This window comes from Panthera leo, chromosome A2 (assembly GCF_018350215.1).
Source record: "Panthera leo isolate Ple1 chromosome A2, P.leo_Ple1_pat1.1, whole genome shotgun sequence".
Classification (NCBI taxonomy): Eukaryota; Metazoa; Chordata; class Mammalia; order Carnivora; family Felidae; genus Panthera; species Panthera leo.
Window position 1 is genome coordinate 48,975,989 of NC_056680.1, and position 20,998 is coordinate 48,996,986.

The 20,998-nt window shown below is 40.8% G+C and overlaps 1 protein-coding gene across 1 annotated transcript in view; it reads left to right on the top strand.

The window, feature by feature from the left end:
- GRM7 (glutamate metabotropic receptor 7) overlaps nt 1–20,998 on the top strand; it is a 735,854-nt gene that overhangs the window by 474,267 nt on the left and 240,589 nt on the right. Inside the window, exon 9 of the mRNA XM_042930029.1 lies at nt 11,527–11,543. Coding sequence (XP_042785963.1) covers nt 11,527–11,543 — 17 coding nt within the window. The remainder of the gene's footprint in view (nt 1–11,526; nt 11,544–20,998) is intronic.

Here is a 20,998-nt window from a genome sequence, read left to right on the forward strand (position 1 = left end):
CCTCTCAAAGGAGGAAGGGCATGTGTGGATTGAAGCACTTCTTTTCATGAGGGAGGCTTGATCAGAATTGAGCAAAGTGTGTGTTATTAGAGTTTCATGTTGGTGAACACAGCAAGGAGGGCTGGGGAGTAAGTATTTTTTTTTAATTTTTTTTAACGTTTGTTTTTTATTTTTGAGACAGAGAGAGACAGAGCATGAACGGGGGAGGGTCAGAGAGAGGGAGACACAGAATCTGAAACAGGCTCCAGGCTCTGAGCTGTCAGCACAGAGCCCGACGCGGGGCTTGAACTCACGGACTGCGAGATCATGACCTGAGCCGAAGTCGGCTGCTCAACTGACTGAGCCACCCAGGCGCCCCTGGGGAGTAAGTATTTTTGAGCAAATAGTCATTTTATTGGAGGGCTTGGGTCAGTAGAGTGATAAGTGATCTGGAAAATGACTTCCCCTATGGCAATTTATTTTCCTGGGAATAGGATGATCTATTATTCAAATAGACACATTTTTAGGAAGTTCCTCATATAAATTACAAAAATATTTGTAACTTCATCTTCCTGGCCCTGAATTTCTAGCATTATGGAATCATCATTAGTGTAGACAGAGTGTCTTTGATCCTTGCATGCAACTTGTTCTGAGGTGGACAGTTAGAATGCTTTTGTCTGGGATAAGCTAACTGTGTGCAAAGTCATCCTCAGTGGAGTTCTGTAACACCTAGCAAGAGGCTATTTTGTGGTATCATTGCTACCCACATGTAAGGATAATTCTTCCTCAAATGTGAAAAGTCACCCCTGTCTTCTTTTTCCATCCTCTCCCAACCTTCAGAACCAAAATAGCACAGACACCAAGGTATATGTCATCTCAACCTACCCCACTTGCTTCAGGAAGCCACCTCCATAACTGATGCTATTAAAGTCCATCTTCTGTTTAAATTAGTGTCTGTGTCCTAACCTAAGTAGGGTCCCTCGTCTGAAAGAGTTCATTTTTCTGGTTACCGCCCTGGAAGGCCCCACTCTTATTTTTCTCAGGTAAGCACTGCCCTTCCTAAGGATGCTTTGTGCAAGCCATCTTTCCTTCTTTCTAGCAGCTTATGTGGCATGATGTCTACAAATAGCTTCTCCACATGATCTACATTTGAGAGTAGCAAACCCTCCCGCATAAAAATCTGAATGAGCAGACCTTCCAGCCCTTACTTATGTTGTGCATGTTCACATATGTGTTTCCCATGCCTGGGAACAGGTTCCAGCTGGTCTTTCCATGGCTGCACAGATTATTTCTCATCGTTAAGAATAAAAGTGGCTTCAGTGGGTTTTTACCCCCAAACCCACTTAGGCTCTCTCATTTGATGGATTGTGTAGCCCATGAGAAATCTCTGTCCTACTTGGAAAATGAGGTGTGAAGAGCCTGGGAGTGGTGGTCTTCCAGCTATACCCTTTGTCCCAAGCTACACCTCAATCCCAAGAAACTGTCTTGCCTGCCACTCCAGACACAGCTCTCTGGCCAATAGGTGTTCATTCTTAACAATTTCTTCAACAAACACTCAAGTATTCAGACGTAGGTGGTGTTTCAATTGCCCTGCTTAATAATCCTCCCCAATATGACAATGAGAAAGGAGTAACAAGCTCAGAACAAGGAAGACAGAAAAGATGCGGTAGGAAAATAAAAAGAACTGTAAATTTCTCATAAATAACAAATGCGTTCTTGATTTATTGCGTGGTGATACTGTAACACAGCCTTCACAATGACTGAATAGGACATAAGGGCCTTTATCTTAGCAGGGAACATGATGTCTGCCATTTGAAATCACACTCTGAAAGCCGGCTTTAACACAGTGATGGATATGCGTTGGAAAGGGAAGTGGCTCTTTGAAATTGCTCTGAAATCATTTATGCTTCAGTAAGAAGCTAGCAGCGAAGTTGGTAAATAGTCAGTTACATGATTTGTGCGCATATTTCCCAATAGTTAATTTTTTCCCATTAAAGGTATAGATCACCTTGGCTATAAATGCCAGTTTACAGAATTCAATCAAGAGTGGCAGATTAGACTGTCAGGAGTCTGGCAAGAAGGGGTGGAACCAATAGTTATTCTCTCTCATCCCTGCTATTGTTATACAAATGAGTACCTTTGCAATTGAGGTGACTGCCTATAAAGAAAGGAGGCTTGAGCAGAAGACCAACTGATTTGCCTTATAGTCATTAACTTGCAGCATTGTTGGAAAACTATTGAAGATGTCCTAGCTGTCTTGCAAATGTCACTGTCAAGCATCTTATTAGGCATATCCAGTATTTGTAAGTGTTTGTATAAAAATGCATTTGGGGGCACCTGGGCAGCTCAGTCAGCTAAGCCTCTGACTTGGGTTCAGATCATGATCTCACATCACAGTTCATGAGTTTGAGCCCCACGAGGGGCTCTCTGCTGTCAGCGCAGAGCCTCCTTCAGATCCTCTGTCCGCGCATCTCTCTCTGCCCCTTCCCCATTTGTGTACTCTTTCTATCTCAAATAAATAAATAAATAAATAAATAAATAAATAAATAAATAAATAAACAAACAGACAGACATTTATTTATTTTTTTACAATGAAATTTTATTTTTATTATTTTTTAATAGATGAAATTTATTGTCAAATTGGTGTCCATACAACACCCAGTGCTAATCCCAAAAGATGTCCTCTTCAATACCCATCACCTACCCTACCCTCCCTCCCACCCCCCATCAACCCTCAGTTTGTTCTCAGTTTTTAAGAGTCTCTTATGCTTTGGCTCTCTCCCACTCTAACCTCTTTTTTTTTTCTTCCCCTCCCCCATGGGTTTCTGTTAAGTTTCTCAGGATCCACATAAGAGTGAAAACATATGGTATCTGTCTTTCTCTGTATGACTTATTTCACTCAGCATCACATTCTCCAGTTCCATCCACGTTGCTACAAAGGGCCATATTTCATTCTTTCTCATTGCCACGTAGTACTCCATTGTGTATATAAACCACAATTTCTTTATCCATTCATCAGTTGATGGACATTTAGGCTCTTTGCATAATTTGGCTATTGCTGAGAGTGCTGCTAAAAACATTGGGGTACAAGTGCCCCTATGCATCAGTACTCCTGTATCCCTTGGGTAAATTCCTAGCAGTGCTACTTCTGAGTCATAGGGTAGGTCTATTTTCAATTTTTTGAGGAACCTCCACACTGTTTTCCAGAGTGGCTGCACCAGTTTGCATTCCCACCAACAGTGCAAGAGGGTTCCCGTTTCTCCACATCCTCTCCAGGATCTATAGTTTCCTGATTTGTTCATTTTGGCCACTTTGACTGGCTTGAGGTGATATCTGAGTGTGGTTTTGATTTGTATTTCCCTGATGAGGAGTGATGTTGAGCATCTTTTCATGTGCCTGTTGGCCATCTGGATGTCTTCTTTAGAGAAGTGTCTATTCATGTGTTCTGCCCATTTCTTCACTGGATTATTTGTTTTTCGGGTGTGGAGTTTGGTGAGCTCTTTATAGATTTTGGATACTAGCCCTTCAGACAGACATTTAAAAAAAGAAGTAGTCAAAACTTAGGGACTCCTGCTGAAATCACCCTACTCTTACTGGTATTGGCTCCATGTTTAAATTTATTAGTATTTTTTTAACCTATAGCTAAAATTACTGATAGGATTATTTTTAAATAGAATATGCTGCTGATTTCTTTCAGTGACCTTTCCTGAAACAGATTTGTGTTATCTGCCTTAATTTTCCTTGCTGAAAAATGGAGAGGAATTAATAGGTCACCATGAACAGGTATCCTGGCATAGGTCATTTCTGAAGAGGCAATATGGCATAGCATTAACAAGCATGGGCCATGGATTCAGGCTGCAGGTTTAAATCCTGAGCTTCACTACTTACTAGCCCTACTTCACCTCACTTAACTTGCCTCACTCACCCTCTATGTAAAGAGGGACTAATAAGGATAGCTACTTATTAGTAGGATTTTCGTGAGGATCCCCTACATGAAAGTGCCTATGATCGTGGTTGGTTTTATTCAGTATTTACTAGGACTACCATTATTGTCAATGCATCTTTTCTTAAAACCTGACTTAACCTGGGGCACCTGGGTGGCTCAGTTGGTTGGGCACTGAACTCTTGATTTCAGCTCAGTTCATGATCCCAGGGTCCTGGGATGAAGGGCCACATTGGGCTCTGTGCTTAGCATGGAGCCTGGTTAAGATTCTCTCTCTCTCTTTTTCTTTCTCACTCTGTTTCCCCACTCGTTTGCCCCTTCCTGCTCATGTGTTCTCTCTCTAAAATAAAGTAAAAAAAATAAAATAATTAAAAAAAACAATTTGAGGGACACCTGAGTGGCTCAGTTGGTTAAGCATTCAACTCTTGGTTTCAGCTCAGGTCATGATCTCACAGTTCATGAATTCAAGTCTCACATCAGGCTCCATGCTGACAGCACAGAGCCTGCTTGGAATTCTCTCTCTCCTTCTCTCTCTGTACCATCCCCCGCCCCCCATCAAAATAAATAAACTTAAGCTGAAAAAAAAAAAAAAGATTTGATCTTGTCATTCTTCTGTGCCAGACCTTCACGCTGTCCTGTCCTTCCTCCAGGATCAGGGTGGGCACTCCTTTTCAGCTTCTGCCTTCTCCCCAGGTAACCTGGGTTCCTCTCCACATGCTTATATTCTGGTAACAGACCTCCCTAAATTGTCACGGATCTGTCACATTCTCTCAGACATTTCTGTCTTACCGTCACTTGGAATGCCATAGTCTTCCAAGAACTTAAACACTAGTCCCTGAAAGTACTCTAACTTGTCTGGAAAGACCCTACATCAAGCATTTCCTCCCCTGTGCCCCACAAGTGGGACTATTCCTCTCCCCCTGGCAAATTCTTCTCTCTAACCACATCCATGAAGTCCTCAATGGCACTGGACCTCCTGGGGCCCAGCACAGTGTTAGACACCAAAGACCTACTTAAAAATGAAATTATTAGCAGGAAAATATTGAAAACTTGGATATCTTCTCTGGCACCAACTTCCTTTTTGTTGGAGAGCTCTGAAATTGTGGTGTATGGAGAAAGGTCATTATTGAAGCTGGCAGAAGCACCTCTAGCTTAAGTTCATAAAATGCACTCAACAGAGCAAGATGCCCAATAGTCCAGAGCCATGCATTGCTCAGACCCTCCGGGTTCAACCTCACCCCAAAAGAGGACTAAGAGGGCACAGGAAGTCTTCTGTAGACAGAGACTAAGGAACCATTAACTACTCCTCTCAGACCTTCCTGATTCCGATATATACTTCTGCAATGTTCCTTTTTTTTTTAATTTTTTTTTGACGTTTATTTATTTTTGAGACAGAGAGAGACAGAGCATGAACGGGGGAGGGTCAGAGAGAGGGAGACACAGAATCTGAAACAGGCTCCAGGCTCTGAGCTGTCAGCACAGAGCCTGACGCGGGGCTCGAACTCACAGACCGTGAGATCATGACCCGAGCTGAAGTCGGCCGCTTAACCGACTGAGCCACCCAGGCGCCCCATGCAATGTTACCTTTTTAACTTCCTAATGTAAGCTAGCTTTCAAAATGAATAGACTGAGATCAATTAATATACAGGATGGCTATTTTCAGAAAGATATCCATGGGTATGTGGTCGGAGTTAACAGGTTTACCTGTGTTAGGTAACTTCTTTAAGAAGGAACCCTCCACCAAGGACATGGTTTTGGGGCTATTTTTAGCCTGCTTCTCATTTTGCTTGTTGCACTTTGAGATGCGGATCTTTATTATTTTGTTTTCTTCTTCTTCACTGTGATCACAACAAAGAAAAAGCATCATATGTTCCTTTTAAAAATAAGCCTTTTGAAATCTAATTTGAATGTTTTTGAATCCCTTCTTCCAGCCATTTCTCATGGGATTGCTAATTTTCCTCTCCCTCCTGAAAACTCTGTATCCTCCAATTAAAAAGTAAAATCACATACAAATACATTCAGTAAACTTGGTACATATCAATTTCTAATCTAGAGCATGGTACAAAAGGGCATCTAATGGCCATTTGTTAAGGTGCAAAGTCTTTGTATTTAACCATGACCCCTTGTCCTTTCCCCTTGGAAGATCAAGTTCAGAGTGTCAAAACAGATGACTTCATTAAAGCTGAAAAATACAGCTTTCCAACTTGCAACGTGAACTTGGCAGTCCTTCTTGGTCTGTTGTGCTTGTTCTTGCCTTGCAGTCACTTTCCTTTCCTCAGCCCACCGAAACTCGCACTGACAGCATTGTTCAGTAACCATGAATTTGCAGGCGTGGTCTCTCCCAAGCCAAATGGAGGGAAATCTGGGGAATTACTGGCCTGTTGAAACACCATATGTTTCTGCCATCCTAGGTGGAAGTCTTCACAGTTAAGCACTGGGCTCTGTTTCATCAGCTTATGTGTTTTGGGGAAGGTACCGACTGGGTAATTGCTCATGACATTAAAAATTTATGTTGCTCAATGTATCAAGTAGACATTTATTTTTAAGCTGTGAGATGAAGGGGTCACTTGAAAAGGGAGAGGGGAGAAAGAATATTGGATTTGAAAAGTAAATATCCTTGCTAATGCTCTTCATTCTGCCAGGGGGGTTTATACAAATATTTAATAACCAATAAGATTTGGGACCAACTAGTCTGTACAGTCACCAGCCCTTGTTAGACTAGAGTCCTGGAAGGCCCCTACTGCACTAATCCATGAGTTTCTGAGTCATGGATGGATACAGGGTCGCTCATGGCAAGGCTAGGGATGCAGAGCAGTAGTGAATCCTGGAGGGAGGAGGCAGTTCTCCCATCCAAGTACTAACCAGGCCCGACCCTGTGGGCAGTTATATTCATCAAGTGGTATGAAGGCATTTTAGTATTTTAGCAACTCACAAAGTTACTCTTTTGTATGTGACTGCTTATTAGTCCATCTCTGCCCACCTCCCCCAGGCATGCAATTGCCTGCTCATCTTTGCAGGTAGTTCAAATATCACTATCTCTGCAGAACCTTCCCTAATTCCAAACTGATTCCTACTCAGTGTCCCCAGAACACTAACCATGACTTTGATACTTAAAATCATATGCTAAGGACCAGAAGACAGTTACATCATGGAAGAGAAAAGAGTATGGTCTCTGGGGTGCAGTGAACTTCTCTGGCCTCAGTGTACCCATGTATAAAGTGGGGACATTTGTATTGTCCTAGTCTACTACATTCTTCAAAAAGCCAATTGTGAGACAAGGATTTGGATGCAGACATTTGGGAGATGATCCCAGCAAACATGTGAGAGGGTAGGGGAGTGAAGCAAGAAGGGATCAGTGCAGAGTGTGGCCAGGCAGGCTTTCTTTGAAGGCATCTGGAGCATAGTCCCACTGGAGATTCCGAGAGAGTATCCAGAAGAGCCTCAGAATCGTGGCAAGGAAGCTAGGGGATTTATCTACACCTGCATACCTCACAGGTTGAGGACTGTTCCTTGGGCATTATCTCCCCAGCAGTTCCACCTATAAATGACCAGAAGATATCCTCAGACATGGCAACCAAGAATGACATGTCAGTATGTTGGAAGTAATTGGCATGTACTGAAACTATCCACAGACCAGCCTCTGAAGTGGGACAAGTTGGTATGAGTAGAGCATGGACAACACCTGCTACAAATACCCCCTGCACAGAGTTTTTGTGATACTGTATGCAGAGGATCTAGCTGTGTGTCTACTCCATAGAGCCTTCTCAATAGTCATTTGATTAATAATAATATTAGGTGACCTTTTTGATCACCTATAGTGACTATATGCCAGTCACTATTTGCATGCCAACTTATTTAACCCTCATAGTTAACAAGGGTATTTTTATTCCCACTTTATAGGTTAGGAAACAAAGGTCCCCAACAATAGTGGTCAAGGTTATATAGATACTAAGTGGGAGTTATAAATCCAGGCAATCTGGCCTCACAGTCCCCACTCATAGCCACTATGTATTATTTGTCTCTGAGTATAAGGGAAAAAATGGCTGAAAAGATCTCTAGATTTACATAAATGTTAACTAACTCTAACCCTTATTTTTAGTTTGTCACTCAGCCCATTTATATGACCCCAGAAACAGACCTTTGGAATAAAAGACTTGACACTTTGCTTAATTTAGACCAGGCCCATTCATTTGCAGTACACCGTGGATACTGTGCTTGTCAGACACAGATGCCATCATTAGTCAAGAGCATTTACTTGAAGGTTTCTCATGTGGAGAGCTTTGTTCCAGGAGCTGTTGGGAGTTAGAGAAGAAGTGGGGGAGACAGTCTCATCCATCACTGAGTCTAACCAGGTAGTACAGATGCCCATAATTTCCTACCTAAGTGGCAGAAATGAAAACTAAGCATGCAAAACTCAGCCAGGCCCCTTAAGGTAGCACAGACAGGTTCTTCTTCTTCCTCTGCAATGTGTTTTCCAGGTTCCAGCTGGTGAAAATGCAGATTTAGAGCAAAATAAGAAAAGTCACAAGGAGGAGGGACCATCCTCTTCACTAATGTCAGGGAAGATGGGTTATATATAAACATACCTCAAAGCAATTGGAATCAAATTATGCTTTGGGTTTGGAGCTGTGTTAACAATGACTTGGAGACTGAACTTCAAAGTATGAAATAGGCCCATAATACTTCTCCAGTGAGCTGCAAGGTTAACTAAAAAGCAAACTAGCAAAATGATGGTCCATAAATGTTATTTTTTTCTTTCTCTGCTTACACTTTGGGAACAGTAATTCATTGTGAGTATTGCAGACTTACGGCTAGTGGGGGATAGGGGATGTTAAATGTACAGTATAGAGCTGTGAGTTTCAAACTTTGCCATACATTCCTATTGGCATGAATGTTGAAATGGAGATTACCATAGGCAGCCACCAACTCTGAAATTCTGATTCAGCTAAAAAACATTGTTCGGTGTTGAGGAAATTCTGCTGTAGTTGGTGTCTGGAACACATTTTGGAAAGGCTGGCCCCTTATCCATATTTACCAAGGAATCCAAGAGTGAGCTGCATAAAATTAATAAAGTGATCAATTAAGAGCCTACCCACACAGTTACAAAGTGCATTAAAAAGGGAGACACTTAAGCATGGGTTTGTTTTACAGTCTGAATAGTTACCTAGATGGTAGTAGTGCCAAAGTGTGTGAATGGGTGGGCATGAGTGAAGGCATGAGGGTACAGGGTGCATTAGTCTTCATACTTTTCTTTTTCTTTTCAATATATGAAATTTATTGTCAAATTGGTGTCCATACAACACCCAGTGCTCATCCCAAAAGGTGTCCTCTTCAATACCCATCACCCACCCTCCCCTCCCTCCCACCCCCCATCAACCCTCAGTTTGTTCTCAGTTTTTAAAAGGCTCTTCTGCTTTGGCTCTCTCCCACTCTAACGTCTTATTTTTTTTCCTTCCCCTCCCCCATGGGTTTCTGTTAAGTTTCTCAGGATCCACATAAGAGTGAAAACATATGGTATCTGTCTTTCTCTGTATGGCTTATTTCACTTAGCATCACACTCTCCAGTTCCATCCATGTTGCTACAAAGGGCCATATTTCATTCTTTCTCATTACCACGTAGTACTCCATTGTGTATATAAACCACAATTTCTTTATCCATTCATCAGTTGATGGACATTTAGGCTCTTTCCATAATTTGGCTATTGTTGAGAGTGCTGCTATAAACATTAGGGTACAAGTGTCCCTATGCATCAGTACTCCTGTATCCCTTAGGTAAATTCCTAGCAGTGATGCTGCTGGGTCATAGGGTAGGTCTATTTTTAATTTTTTGAGGAACCTCCACACTGTTTTCCAGAGTGGCTGCACCAGTTTGCATTCCCACCAACAGCGCAAGAGGGTTCCTGTTTCTCCACATCCTCTCCAGCATCTATAGTCTCCTGATTTCTTCATTTTGGCCACTCTGACTGGCGTGAGGTGATATCTGAGTGTGGTTTTGATTTGTATTTCCCTGATGAGGAGCGACGTTGAACATCTTTTCATGTGCCTGTTGGCCATCCGGATGTCTTCTTTAGAGAAGTGTCTATTCATGTTTTCTGCCCATTTCTTCACTGGGTTATTTGTTTTTCGGGTGTGGAGTTTGATGAGCTCTTTATAGATTTTGGATACTAGCCCTTTGTCCGTTGTGTCATTTGCAAATATCTTTTCCCATTCCGTTGGTTGCCTTTTAGTTTTGTTGGTTGTTTCCTTTGCTGTGTAGAAGCTTTTTATCTTCATAAGGTCCCAGTAATTCACTTTTGCTTTTAATTCCCTTGCCTTTGGGGATGTGCCGAGTAAGAGATTGCTACGGCTGAGGTCAGAGAGGTCTTTTCCTGCTTTCTCCTCTAAGGTTTTGATGGTTTCCTGTCTCACATTCAGGTCCTTTATCCATTTTGAGTTTATTTTTGTGAATGGTGTGAGAAAGTGGTCTAGTTTCAGCCTTCTGCATGTTGCTGTCCAGTTCTCCCAGCACCATTTGTTAAAGAGACTGTCTTTTTTCCATTGGATGTTCTTTCCTGCTTTGTCAAAGATGAGTTGGCCATACGTTTGTGGGTCTAGTTCTGGGGTTTCTATTCTATTCCATTGGTCTATGTGTCTGTTTTTATGCCAATACCATGCTGACTTGATGATGACAGCTTTGTAGTAGAGGCTAAAGTCTGGGATTGTGATGCCTCCTGCTTTGGTCGTCTTCTTCAAAATTACTTTGGCTACTGAATAGCCTCTACTTTGGCTACTTTGTAGCCTCTACTACAAAGCTGTCATCATCAAGTCAGCATGGTATTGGCATAAAAACAGACACATAGACCAATGGAATAGAATAGAAACCCCAGAACTAGACCCACAAACGTATGGCCAACTCATCTTTGACAAAGCAGGAAAGAACATCCAATGGAAAAAAGACAGTCTCTTTAACAAATGGTGCTGGGAGAACTGGACAGCAACATGCAGAAGGTTGAAACTAGACCACTTTCTCACACCATTCACAAAAAATAAACTCAAAATGGATAAAGGACCTGAATTTAAGACAGGAAACGATCCAAACCCTAGAGGAGAAAGCAGGAAAAGACCTCTCTGACCTCAGCCGCAGCAATTTCTTACTCGGCACATCCCCAAAGGCAAGAGAATTAAAAGCAAAAATGGACTACTGGGACCTTATGAAGATAAAAAGCCTCTGCACAGCAAAGGAAACAACCAACAAAACTAAAAGGCAACCAACGGAATGGGAAAAGATATTTGCAAATGACATATCAGACAAAGGGCTAGTATCCAAAATCTATAAAGAGCTCACCAAACTCCACACCCGAAAAACAAATAACCCAGTGAAGAAATGGGCAGAAAAAATGAATAGACACTTCTCTAAAGCAGACATCCGGATGGCCAACAGGCACATGAAAAGATGCTCAACGTCGCTCCTCATCAAGGAAATACAAATCAAAACCACACTCAGATATCACCTCACGCCAGTCAGAGTGGCCAAAATGAACAAATCAGGAGACTATAGATGCTGGAGAGGATGTGGAGAAACGGGAACACTCTTGCGCTGTTGGTGGGAATGCAAACTGGTGCAGCCACTCTGGAAAACAGTGTGGAGGTTCCTCAAAAAATTAAAAATAGACCTACCCTATGACCCAGCAGCATCACTGCTAGGAATTTACCTAAGGGATACAGGAGTACTGATGCATAGGGACACTTGTACCCTAATGTTTATAGCAGCACTCTCAACAATAGCCAAATTATGGAAAGAGCCTAAATGTCCATCAACTGATGAATGGATAAAGAAATTGTGGTTTATATACACAATGGAGTACTACGTGGTAATGAGAAAGAATGAAATATGGCCCTTTGTAGCAACATGGATGGAACTGGAGAGTGTGATGCTAAGTGAAATAAGCCATACAGAGAAAGACAGATACCATATGTTTTCACTCTTATGTGGATCCTGAGAAACTTAACAGAAACCCATGGGGGAGGGGAAGGAAAAAAAAAAAAAAAAAAAAAAGAGGCTAGAGTGGGAGAGAGCCAAAGCATAAGAGACTGTTAAAAACTGAGAACAAACTGAGGGTTGATGGGGGGTGGGAGGGAGGGCAGGGTGGGTGATGGGTATTGAGGAGGGCACCTTTTGGGATGAGCACTGGGTGTTGTATGGAAACCAATTTGACAGTAAATTTCATATATTAAAAAATAAAAAAATAAAAATAAATAAAAAATAAAATAAAATAAAATAATCTTTACATGTAAAAAAAAAAATTACTTTGGCTATTCAGGTCCTTTTGTGGTTCCATATGAATTTTAGGATTGCTCATTCTAGTTTCGAGAAGAATGCTGGTGCAATTTTGATTGGGATTGCATTGAATGTGTGGATAGCTTTGGGTAGTATTGACATTTTGACAATATTTATTCTTCCAATCCATGAGCAGGGAATGTTTTTCCATTTCTTTATATCTTCTTCAGTTTCCTTCATAAGCTTTCTATAATTTCAGCATACAGATCTTGTATATCTTTGGTTAGATTTATTCTTAGGTATTTTATGCTTCTTGCTGCAATTGTGAATGGGATCTGTTTCTTTATCTGTCTTTCTGTTGCTTCATTATTAGTGTATAAGAATGCAACTGATTTCTGTACATTGATTTTGTATCCTGCAACTTTGCTGAATTCATGTATCAGTTCTAGCAGACTTCTGGTGGAGTCTGTCGGATTTTCCGTATATAATATCATGTCATCTGCAAAAAGCGAAAGCTTAACTTCATCTTTGCCAATTGTGATGACTTTGAGTTCCTTTTGTTGTCTGATTGCTGATGCTAGAACTTCCAACACTATGGTAAACAACAGCGGTGAGAGTGGACATCCCTGTCGTGTTCCTGATCTCAGGGAAAAAGCTCTCAGTTTTTCCCCGTTGAGGATGATGTTAGCTGTGGGCTTTTCATAAATGGCTTTTATGATCTTTATGTTCCTTCTATCCCGACTTTCTCAAGGGTTTTTATTAAGAAAGATTGCTGAATTTTGTCAAAGGCCTTTTCTGCATCAATTGACAGGATCATATGGTTCTTATCTTTTCTTTTAGTAATGTGATATATTATGTTGATGGATTTGCGAATGTTGAACCAGCCCTGCATCCCAGGAATGAATCCCGCTTGATCATAGTGAATAATTCTTTTTATATGCTGTTGAATTCGATTTGCTAGTATCTTATTGAGAATTTTTGTATCCATATTCATCAGGGATATTGGACTGTAGTTCTCGTTTTTTACTGGGTCTCTGTCTGGTTTAGGAATCAAAGTAATACTGGCTTCATAGAATGAGTCTGGAAGTTTTCCTTCCCTTTCTATTTCTTGGAATAGCTTGAGAAGGATAGGTATTATCTCTGCTTTAAACGTCTGGTAGAACTCCCCTGGGAAGCCATCTGGTCCTGGACTCTTATTTCTTGGAAGATTTTTGATGACTGATTCAATTTCTTCGCTGGTTATGGGTCTGTTCAAGCTTTCTATTTCCTCCTGATTGAGTTTTGGAAGAGTGTGGATGTTTAGGAATTTGTCCATTTCTTCCAGGTTGTCCAGTTTGTTGGCATATAATTTTTCATAGTATTCCCTGATAATTGCTTGTATCTCTGAAGGATTGGTTATAATAATTCCCTTTTCATTCATGATTTTATCTATTTGGGTCATCTCCCTTTTCTTTTTGAGAAGCCTGGCTAGAGGTTTATCAATTTTGTTTATTTTTTCAAAAAACCAACTCTTGGTTTCGTTGATCTGCTCTACCGTTTTTTTAGATTCTATATAGTTTATTTCTGCTCTGATCTTTATTATTTCTCTTCTTCTGCTGGGTTTGGGTGTCTTTGCTGTTCTGCTTCTATTTCCTTTAGGTGTGCTGTTAGATTTTGTATTTGGGATTTTTCTTGTTTCTTGAGATAGGCCTGGATTGCAATGTATTTTCCTCTCAGGACTGCCTTCGCTGCATCCCAAAGCATTTGGATTGTTGTATTTTCATTTTATTTGTTTCCATATATTTTTTAATTTCTTCTCTAATTGCCTGGTTGACCCCCTCATTCTTTAGTAGGGTGTTCTTTAACCTCCATGCTTTTGGGGGTTTTCCAGACTTTTTCCTGTGGTTGGTTTCAAGCTTCATGGCATTGTGGTCTGAAAATATGCATGGTATGATTTCAATTCTTGTATACTTATGAAGGGCTGTTTTGTGACCCAGTATATGATCTATCTTGGAGAATGTTCCATGTGCACTCGAGAAGAAAGTATATTCTGTTGCTTTGGGATGCAGAGTTCTAAATATATCTGTCAAGTCCATCTGATCCAATGTATCATTCAGGGCCCTTGTTTCTTTATTGACCGTGTGTCTAGATGATCTATCCATTTCTGTAAGTGGAGTGTTAAAGTCCCCTGCAATTACCCCATTCTTATCAATAAGGTTGCTTATATTTGTTAGTAATTGTTTATATGTTTGGGGGCTTCTCTATTCGGTGCATAGACATTTATAATTGTTAGCTCTTCCTGACGGATAGACCTTGTGATTATTATATAATGCCCTTCTTCATCTCTTGTTACATCTTTTAATTTAAAGTCTAGTTTGTCTGATATAAGTATGGCTACTCCAGCTTTCTTTTGACTTCCAGTGGCATGATAAATAGTTCTCCATCCCCTCACTCTCAATCTGAAGGTGTCCTCAGGTCTAAAATGAGTCTCTTGTAGATAGCAAATAGATGGGTCTTATTTTTTTATCCATTCTGATACCCTATGTCTTTTGGTTGGCGCATTTAGTCCATTTACATTCAGTGTTATTATAGAAAGATATGGGTTTAGAGTCATTGTGATGTCCGTAGGTTTCATGCTTGTAGCAATGTCTCTGGTACTTTGTCTCACAGAATCCCCCTTAGGATCTCTTGTAGGGCTGGTTTAGTGGTGATGAATTCCTTCAGTTTTTATTTGTTTAGGAAGACCTTTATCTCTCCTTCTATTCTAAATGACAGACTTGCTGGATAAAGGATTCTCGGCTGCATATTTTTTTTCTGTTCATCACATTGAAGATCTCCTGCCATTCCTTTCTGGCCTGCCAAGTTTCAGTAGAGAGATTGGTCACGAGTCTTATAGGTCTCCCTTTATATGTGAGGGCACGTTTATCCCTTGCTGCTTTCAGAATTTTCTCTTTATCCTTGAATTTTGCCAGTTTCACTATGATATGTCGTGCAGAAGATCAAGTTACGTCTGAAGAGAGTTCTCTGTGCCTCTTGGATTTCAATGCCTTTTTCCTTCCCCAGATTAGGGAAGTTCCCAGCTATTATTTCTTCAAGTACACCTTCAGCACCTTTCCCTCTCTCTTCCTCCTCTGGAATACCAATTATGTGTAGATTATTTCTCTTTAGTGTATCACTTAGTTCTCTAATTTTCCCCTCATACTCCTGGATTTTTTTATGTCTCTTTTTCTCAGCTTCTTCTTTTTCCATAATTTTATCTTCTAGTTCACCTATTGTCTCCTCTGCCTCTTCAATCCGAGCCATGGTTTTCTCCTTTTATTTTGCAGCTCATTAATAGCATTTTTTAGCTCCTCCTGGCTGTTCCTTAGTCCCTTGATCTCTGTAGCAATAGATTCTGTGCTGTCCTTTATACTTTTTTCAAGCCCAGCTCTTAATTTTATGACTATTATTCTAAATTCACTTTCTGTTATATTGTTTAAATCCTTTTTGATCAGTTCGTTAGCTGTCCTTATTTCCTAGACGGTTTTTTTGAGGGGAATTCTTCTGTTTTGTCATTTTGGATAGTCCCTGGAGTGGTTCGGAACTGCGGGGCACTTCCTCTGTGCTGTCTTGAATAACTTGCGTTGGCGGGCGGGGCCACAGTCAAACCTGATGTCTGCCCCTAGCCCACCGCTGGGGCCACAGTCAGATTGGTATGTGCCTTCTCTTCCTCTCTCCTAGGGGCAGGATTCACTGTGGGGTGGTGTGGCCCATCTGGGCTACTTGCACACTGCCAAGCTTGTGGTGCTGGGGATCTGGTGTATTAGCTGGGGTGGATCAGCAACGTGCACAGGGGCAGGAGGGGCAGGCTCAGGTGGCTTTTCCTTCGGAGATCTGCTTTGGGAAGGGCCCTGCAGAACTGGGAGGGAGTCAGACCCGCTGGAGGGATGGATTCGCAGAAGCAAAGCGTTGGGTGTTTGCGGTGCAAGCAAGTTCCCTGGCAGGAACTGGTTCCCTTTGGGATTTTGGCTGGGGGATAGGTGAGGGAGATGGCGCTTGTGAGGCCTTTGTTCCCCGCCAAGCTGAGCTCTGTCATCCAGGGCTCAACAACTCTCCCTCCCGTTGTCCTCCAGCCCTCCTGTTCTCCGAGCAGAGCTGTTAGCTTATAACCTTCCAGATGTCAAGTCCCACTTGCTGTCAGAACACACTCTGTCCGGCCCCTCCACTTTTGCAAGCCAGACTCGGGGGCTCTGCTTTGCCGGCGGGCCGCCCCTCTTCCCCGGCTCCCGCCCACCAGTCCGTGTAGCACGCACAGCCTCTCCGTCCTTCCTACCCTCTTCCGTGGACCTCTCGTCTACGCTTGGCTCCGGAGAATCCGTTCTGCTATTCTTCTGGTGATTTTCTGGGTTATTTAGGCAGGTGTGGGTGGAATCTAAGTGATCAGCAGGACGCGGTGAGTGCAGCGTCCTCATACACCGCCATCTTCCCCAGGTCCAAATTCTCCGTCTTCATACTTTTCAAAGCAAGCTGAAATTCATTCCTTAATTTGATGCAAATACTAGGCAGTTTGTAAGGGAAACATGGAGTTGAATCTCAGATTGGTCAAATAGTGGCTGTAAGGCTTTGAGCAACTTATATGGCCTCTCTGAGCCTCAATTTCCACAGTTGAATAAGGGGGTACAATAACGAGCTAAGAGGATTGTTGTAAGGAAAAATGGTAATTGTTATCACTATGTGTGACTGAGCCCTCAATACATGTTATATTGACTTGGCAGAAAGAACCTGTCTCACGGAGGTAAAAGGACTGATGTCTATTCATGTGGATATTGAATGTGCCCACTCCCTCCCCAAGGTTGTTAGAGAATATGGAGGAAGTATTCTCAGTGTAGCTGGACTGAGCATCTGGCAGCAACCATGCAAAATCCCTGCTGTGAGCTGCAGAAAGTATTGAAGGTGTGAATGTACTTCAGAGGTCAAAGCATTTTGCTAATTAGAAATTAGTATTTCACACCATGGCAGGCAAGTTGGGTCCTGTAAACCCGGTGATTTTGATTAAATGATCTCAATGCCATAGACAGTGCTCTAGACAAAGAATCTGTCATTTGATTGATTCTTGTAAACTCACATGTCCTGAAGTAACCACCTCATTTAACTGCAGGTGGGAAGAGGAACTGTTTACACAGGTACCTAGTTCCCATTAAAGTGCCAGCAGTTTAACTGCACCTGGGACAACTGGGGAGGGTCAATGACAAGTTGGTCTGTAAGGTCTTGAAGGAAGACAGTGCCAGGAGGGAATGCCATAACTTCAGAAAGTCATGAAATGAGAGACTGGAGTGATACAGAGGCGGTGATGCTATATATAGGCCCACTCGGTGTCCAGTGATGAAAGACTCTGTCTACCAAGTAGCTGGCTTATTTTCTGGAAGAAAGTAGATCACAGAGGTTTTTGTAGAAGTTTAAGGGAAGAAAGTGAGAGAATGAACAGCCCTTATTAATGGAAGTTTAAGCAAGGAGCTCTCAGAAGTGTTTTGGAAAAACGTTGAGGGTATGGTTCCTCTGATTCTGAGGATCATGTGCTCTGTTGTGTCATGCGACTTTTTTCCTTTTTTAAAAAATAAATGACATTAAGAGAATTATATGGTCCTTGGGGAGAGAAAAGGAAGAACTAACATTCATTTTATGCCTCCTCTGTTATCCTTATCATTGAAAATTTACTTTTATCATCTATGACATTCATAGAAAACTTAAGAAGTATGTAGCTCTTGAATTGCCCTTTTTCAAAAAAGAAATGAATAAGAACATGAGTAACACTACTGTCTTCCTAGCATATCCACTGATTCATCCAATAGATATGCACTGAGTGCCTGTTGTGCCAAATGATTTTCTAAATGCTGAGGGCTCAGCCTCTTGGGCGAGAGGAAGTAGGTTCATGTTCATATGGAGCATGACATCCATGTCCAGAATATGGCAGTAAACCAGTAAATAAAGAGACAGTCGCAGGTGCTATGTGAAAATAAAATAGGGTGATGGATACAGAGTGATACTTTAAACTGGAAGGCAGAGCCCCTTTGTGGAGGTGACAGTCAAGTTGACATGGGAGTGACAATCAGCCAGGGAAACAAATCTGGGGACAGAATGGATTTGCTAGGTGGAACATAAAGCAGTCAAGGAATAGAGCCCTCAAGGAGAGAGGACACTAGTGTGTTTTGGCAATTGAAGGAGCTACCAGGATGCTGGAAAGTAGAGTTAGGGGGATAGGTAACAAGGTCAGTAGTAGGCAAGGGCCAGTGGATCTTGGATCTTGGGAAGAGCTTTGATTTTCTTGAGAGTACCAGAAGTCATTTGAGGATTTTAATTAGAGAAGTGATATGATCTGAGTTATATCTGTGGTTTGGGGACTGAGACTGTGTTGTAGGGGATGGGAGCAGGAGAAAAGCTAGTCAGGCTGAATGGTTTTATTATTCCAGGTGAGAAGGAGTATTTATAAAGTCTTTGAACTGGAAATTCCAAAGAGTAGAAATGACTTTTGGCATTCCCAATCTCTCTTTCTGTGTATGAATTGATATAAATATATGCTTGTATCTATATGTGTGTGTGTGTATATTTATATTTATATTTATATTTACATTTATATTTATATTTATGGATGTATAAAATATATGCATTATGTTGGACTATGTAAGGACTACTATACCATTTAGGAATACTATAAAACACAAAATAGACATTAAAAATCTAAAGAGAAAAAAAAATCTGCTAAAGAGGAAAGAAGTATTTTAAATAGTTTATTACATTAAAAGTAAAAAAAAACTGTCACTAAATATTGCTATTAAAAACACCATTAACATTTTGGTGGGTAATATAATCCAAAATACTTCATTATTTTTTTTTAATGTGGTTTAACAAATTCTGATACTAAGATTCAAAGATCTGGCTCTGAAGTCAGTTTATTTCTGGAATGGTTTTGAATAGCTGTCACAACTGAGACACCACCTCCTAAGGGAACAAAATATAAATATAAATACTTGTAGTAAGGTGTGTTATTAATGAGAGCAATCTTTATTTCCAGTTGTCTTTTGATACAGTTCACTGTGCATGTGTGGAATTTGTCAGACTTAACTGGATCAGAACATATTACACCCTTTAATAGCACTTAAGAAGGAACAAGAGAAGTGGTACCTCCTCCATTTTCTTAATTTCCACTGGTAATATTATTTTCATCAATCCAAGGTTCCATTAAATCCATTTGTCCATACTGTGAGGATTGCTTGACACTGGATAATAGCAATTCACAGTAAGTGTCATAGGTGGCAGTGCCTATCATGTGTGAAAATATATCTCCTCCAGTGTCCAGAGCTGGGAGGATCATAGAGTGGAGATTAAATGATCCCAACCTCTAATTGTGAGGATGTATGAATGGAGGCCCAGACAGGGGGCATGAGTTATACATCCTCCACACTTACCTTCATTCAATTGTGTGCCAGGCACTGTTCTTAGCACTAGAATGCAATTGGAATAAAATAGACAAAAAGTATTCCTGGGGTTAGTATGTTTGTATGATTTCCTTATAATACTACTTTTCTGATTTCTAATGTTGAGAAATTTATGATTAGATGGAACCTTCTAACCTCTTGTGGTGGGATCTCTAAAATAGCCCAAAGTGCTCCTCAGCTTTCAGTTTCATGCTTTTCCAACCCTCTTCTCTGTGTGTTAGCCAAAGCTAGAAACTCACCTGTAGCAGATAAAAATAAGCAAAGGTGGTGGGTGTTCATAGCTTGGAAATGAACAGTCCTTCTTATGAGCTTTGATATTAGACTCTGTCTCATTTGGCACCTTGGCTGTAGCAGTATGAGAGACTGTGAGCCACAGGACCCAGTTAAGGTGTGTCTAGATTTCCAACCCATAGAATGTATGAGAAAATAAATGTTTATTGTTTTAAGTCAGCAATTTTGGGGTAATTTGTTACACAGCAATATCTAACTAATATGCGATCTTTCCCCTGGATTCAACTTTTTTTCTTTTCTCTATTTCTTCCAAATGTGCACATTCTCAGGAGAGTTAGAACTTATCAGTGAAGTGTTCCTTAATGAGCTTCTCAACTCACCTATTAAGACTGCTCTGGACACGTCGTTTAGATACATCCAGTTGGGAAAGTATGCAGTATATCACCTCAGTTCTAAGATGACCAATCATCAAGTTTCTGGGAGATAGATCTGTTCATAATAGTGTTACATGACTTTTAGTTTGTACTTACCTTTTCCTGTTTGAATGAGTGGGGGAAAATTTTTTTTTTAGAAACTTAAATACAAAAGATTTTAAATTTGAACTTTAAGATAAACATTAAATCACACCAAAGTATTAGAAAGTACTAAAGGAAGTTGAGGAATTGCTGATTCTTTTAACAAATATGAGACTATTTTCCCAGAAAGCCTCTTTGCTGTCTTATTTTTTGCTTTTTCAAAGATTACAGAAAATAGATTTTCAAGTATTCTTTTCCTGTCCTTTGTGTCTTATCACAACAGCAAGAAAATTTATGGTGCCACTATATAGGAAGTTAATGGTGCAGATTATTAACCCATGTTCACAAACTCTGCCTACATGTAAGGATGAAAGGGAAAATTGGAAGAACTTAAATGGTTGCATTTCTCCAACAATCCATGAGTAGATAATAGTAGAAGCTGTAACTTGGGGCACCTTTAACATGTAAAGACATAAGTGAATGCATAAGTAAGTGTATATATAGAAAAAGATACATTATATGTGATCAAATCTTCGAGAAATAAGTACCAGGTCTCACAGAAGTTGAGGATAAGCTTTAAAGTTTTTTTAGAGTCAATTAGGCAAAAATGTAGATCTTAAGA